Genomic DNA, 3,271 nt, shown 5'->3' on the forward strand with positions numbered 1-3,271 from the left:
TGTGAGCACAGCTTTGAGCACGGCTGGGAGCTCTGTGCTTGCAGCTGCGCTGGCCTCACCACGCCCACCCACCCACCGGCCGCCAGTCTTGCTGCGATGGAGCCTGTGGGCCACAGGGGAGGGTCTGAGAGATGCTCCATGCACCTCATGGTGACAGGTCATTTGGTCATTTTGGTCGTGACGCCTCTTGGTCTTTTATTATGATGATAGCTAAAATATCAAAACAACTTAAGTTCCCTTCTGTGGATGAATGGATAAAGAAAATGAGATAAATATATCACATTTTCTTTTGTGTGTGTGTGTGTGTGTGTGTAAATTACTACTCAGCCATTAAAAATAAGAAAATCTTGCCCCTAGCTGGTTTGGCTCAGTGGATAGAGCATCAGCCTGCAGACTGAAGGGTTCCAGGTTCAATTCCGGTCAAGAGCACATGCCTGGGTTGTGGGCTTGATCCCCAGTAGAGGACATGCAGGAGGCAGCCAATCAAAGATTCTCTCTCATCATTGATGTTTCTATCTCTCTTTCCTTCTCCCTTCCTCTCTGAAATCAATAAAGATTTATTTTTAAAAAATAAAGAAAATCTTATCATTTATGACAGCATGGATGGACCTCTAGTGTTTAATGCTAAGTGAACTAAGAAGAAAGACAAATACTGCATGATTTCACTTATATGTGAAATCTAAAAAAAAACACACACACACACAAAATAATACAAAAACAAATTAATAGATACAGAGAACAGATTGGTGATTACCAGAGGGGAAGGGGACTAGAGAGAGGGTGAAACGGGAGAAAAGGATCAATTGTATAGTGATGTTGGTAACTAGACTTACAGTGGTGATATAAATATCAAATTATAATGTTGTACATCTGAAATATATATAATGTTGTATACCAATTTTACCAAAAAATGATTATAACTTTCTGTTTAAAAATAAAAATAATACAAATAATTTACAATGTCTGTTCAGGGCTGAATTACCATTCTATTTCTAAGCCTTTACCCTACTTTGACGTGCTAGGCAAGGCTGACCTCCTGCCAGAGCCATGTAGAGATGGACTCCGCCCAGACTTGGCAAGTGGGAAACCTGAGACGCTCTCTGCTCCTGTCCCTGTCATCCCCCAGATCCATGGCTGTCGGTTTCTTCCCGAAGACGAATGGAGAAAGGTGAATGGCAGTCTCATCTTTAAACACAACCAGGCCTTTAAAACAGAGAGTTCCCTTCTATGTTCCCAAGTTTGTCTATTTGATTTTACTATTTCCAGTAGCAAATTAATCATCTGAAATATGTTCTTGTGTTCAAAAAGAGAACTCTTGTCTGAACCTGTGGAAAATTTGAGGTCAGAGACCAGTACTCAGGTCAAATGCCATAATTATTTGTAACGAAGAAAAGAAAGGACAAAGCCTTCACCAAGAAACTTGGCCAGCCCTCCAGGAAATGGGCTGCCTTTAAAGAAGCTCACTGATGAGTAGGGCCCCCATCCACCCGCTGCTGTCTCCTCTCTCGTAGCCAGCAGGATGAAGGCTTGCTTCAGGTGGAAGAATTACACTGGCCTTCATTCAAGCCTCCTCAATCTCTTTAGGTGACAAGCCTTCAAAAGAAATCAAGACCCAGAAAGAGGGAGAGGCTTGCCTATTTTTTCCTCACCTTCAGAGGCTTTACTGCTTCTAGGATTTATCTTGAAGTTCCATTTTCAATCTCTTTCTCCCTGAACAAACCTATCAGTAATGGTCCAATTATATACACACCTGAACTCTATTTACAAAATGCGAGTATAAATTATCCAGCAAAACATATTAAAACCTTAAACAAATTTAAGGATCTTCATGGGAGACAACGAACCAGCCTATTTCTAAATACCAAATGCCAAGGAAAAGTCACTTCAAGTCGGTTCAGCCAAGAGCCTGGTGCTGCACTGAGCACTGAGGAGAGAGCAGACGGGGCGCTCTGCTGTTTTCCTAAGCAAACAAGGGTCAGCTATCAGCAATTAAATATGGTTCAACCTCACACAGAAACAAGTGCCACAAACCCTGGGTTCAAGGAGTTCATGGTTCAGGAGGAAAGATAAATATGTTAAGCAACCAAGATTGAAACAAGGACTTAAAAAAAGTATAAGCAATGTGCTGAGGGACTGACATGGAGATGCCCTAAGGAGGTAGAGATTTTCCTTTTTTTAAAAAAAAAAAAAGCATTAAAAAATATATATATATATACTCAGTGGCCAGATTATTATGACCACCCCATCAGTACTTTGTTGGGCCACCTTTTGCCTTCAATACTGCGGCGATTCTTCTTCGCATTGACTCCATGAGATATTGAAAGGTGATGTGAGGAATCTGACATCACGCCTGATGAATAGCACTGTCCAGTTCTGTGAGATTTGATGGTTGTGAACCAGCTGCCTGATGGCTCTTTCAACTTCGTCCCACAAATGCTCAATTGGATTAAGATCTGGTGATTATGGGGGCCACCTAAGCGAGGTAAAGTCTCCCTCATGTTCTTGAAACCATTCTTGCACAATACGAGCACAGTGGCATGGCGCATTGTCTTGTTGGAAGAAGCCATCTCCATTGGGATAAGCCATCAACATGATAGGATGAACTTGATCAGCAATGATACTTAGGTATGTTGTGCTATTCAGATGTTTATAATGGTCTGGCCCTCTAGCAACTTCAGCAAGAAATTATAGCTAATTTGCCTACAAACATCAGGTGGTCATAATAATCTAGCCACTCAGTATATATATTACAAAAGTATTGAAAAAGGAAAAAGTCCCTTATAGTATTACCCTCCAAAGGTAATTTATGTTATCAATACTTTAGTCTATTTCTAAACTTTTCCTATGCCTCTGGTTTATTTTTATTTTTTAACTAGTGGCCCAGTGCATGAAATTCGTGCACGGGGGGGTGGGTGTCTCTCAGCCCGGCCTGCATCCTCTCCAATCTGGGACCCCTCGAAGGATCTGAGACCCCTCGAAGGATGTCCTACTGCCGGTTTATAGGTATCGGGCTTAAACCGGCAGTCAGACATCCCTCTTGCAATCTGGGACTGCTGGTTCCTAACCACTCATCTGCCTGCCTGCCTGATTGCCCCTAATCACTCTGCCTGCTGGCCTGCTCACCCCCAACTGCCCCCCGTACCAGTGTGCTCGCCCCCAACTGCTCCCCCTGCTGGCCTGCTCGCCCCCAACTGCCCCCTGCTGGCCTGCTCACTCCAAACTGCCCCCCACAGTCCTGATCACCCCCAACTGATGGTCTGCTCACCCCCGA

At 43.4% G+C, this 3,271-nt stretch overlaps 1 protein-coding gene across 1 annotated transcript in view; it reads left to right on the plus strand.

The window, feature by feature from the left end:
- Positions 1-3,271, plus strand: part of LOC106728218 (zinc finger protein 709-like) — a 17,064-nt gene that overhangs the window by 11,213 nt on the left and 2,580 nt on the right. The window contains exon 2 of the mRNA XM_014549725.1: positions 1,023-1,168. Coding sequence (XP_014405211.1) covers positions 1,023-1,168 — 146 coding nt within the window. The remainder of the gene's footprint in view (positions 1-1,022; positions 1,169-3,271) is intronic.

Source organism: Myotis brandtii, unplaced genomic scaffold (genome assembly GCF_000412655.1).
Source record: "Myotis brandtii unplaced genomic scaffold, ASM41265v1 scaffold569, whole genome shotgun sequence".
Lineage (NCBI taxonomy): Eukaryota > Metazoa > Chordata > Mammalia > Chiroptera > Vespertilionidae > Myotis > Myotis brandtii.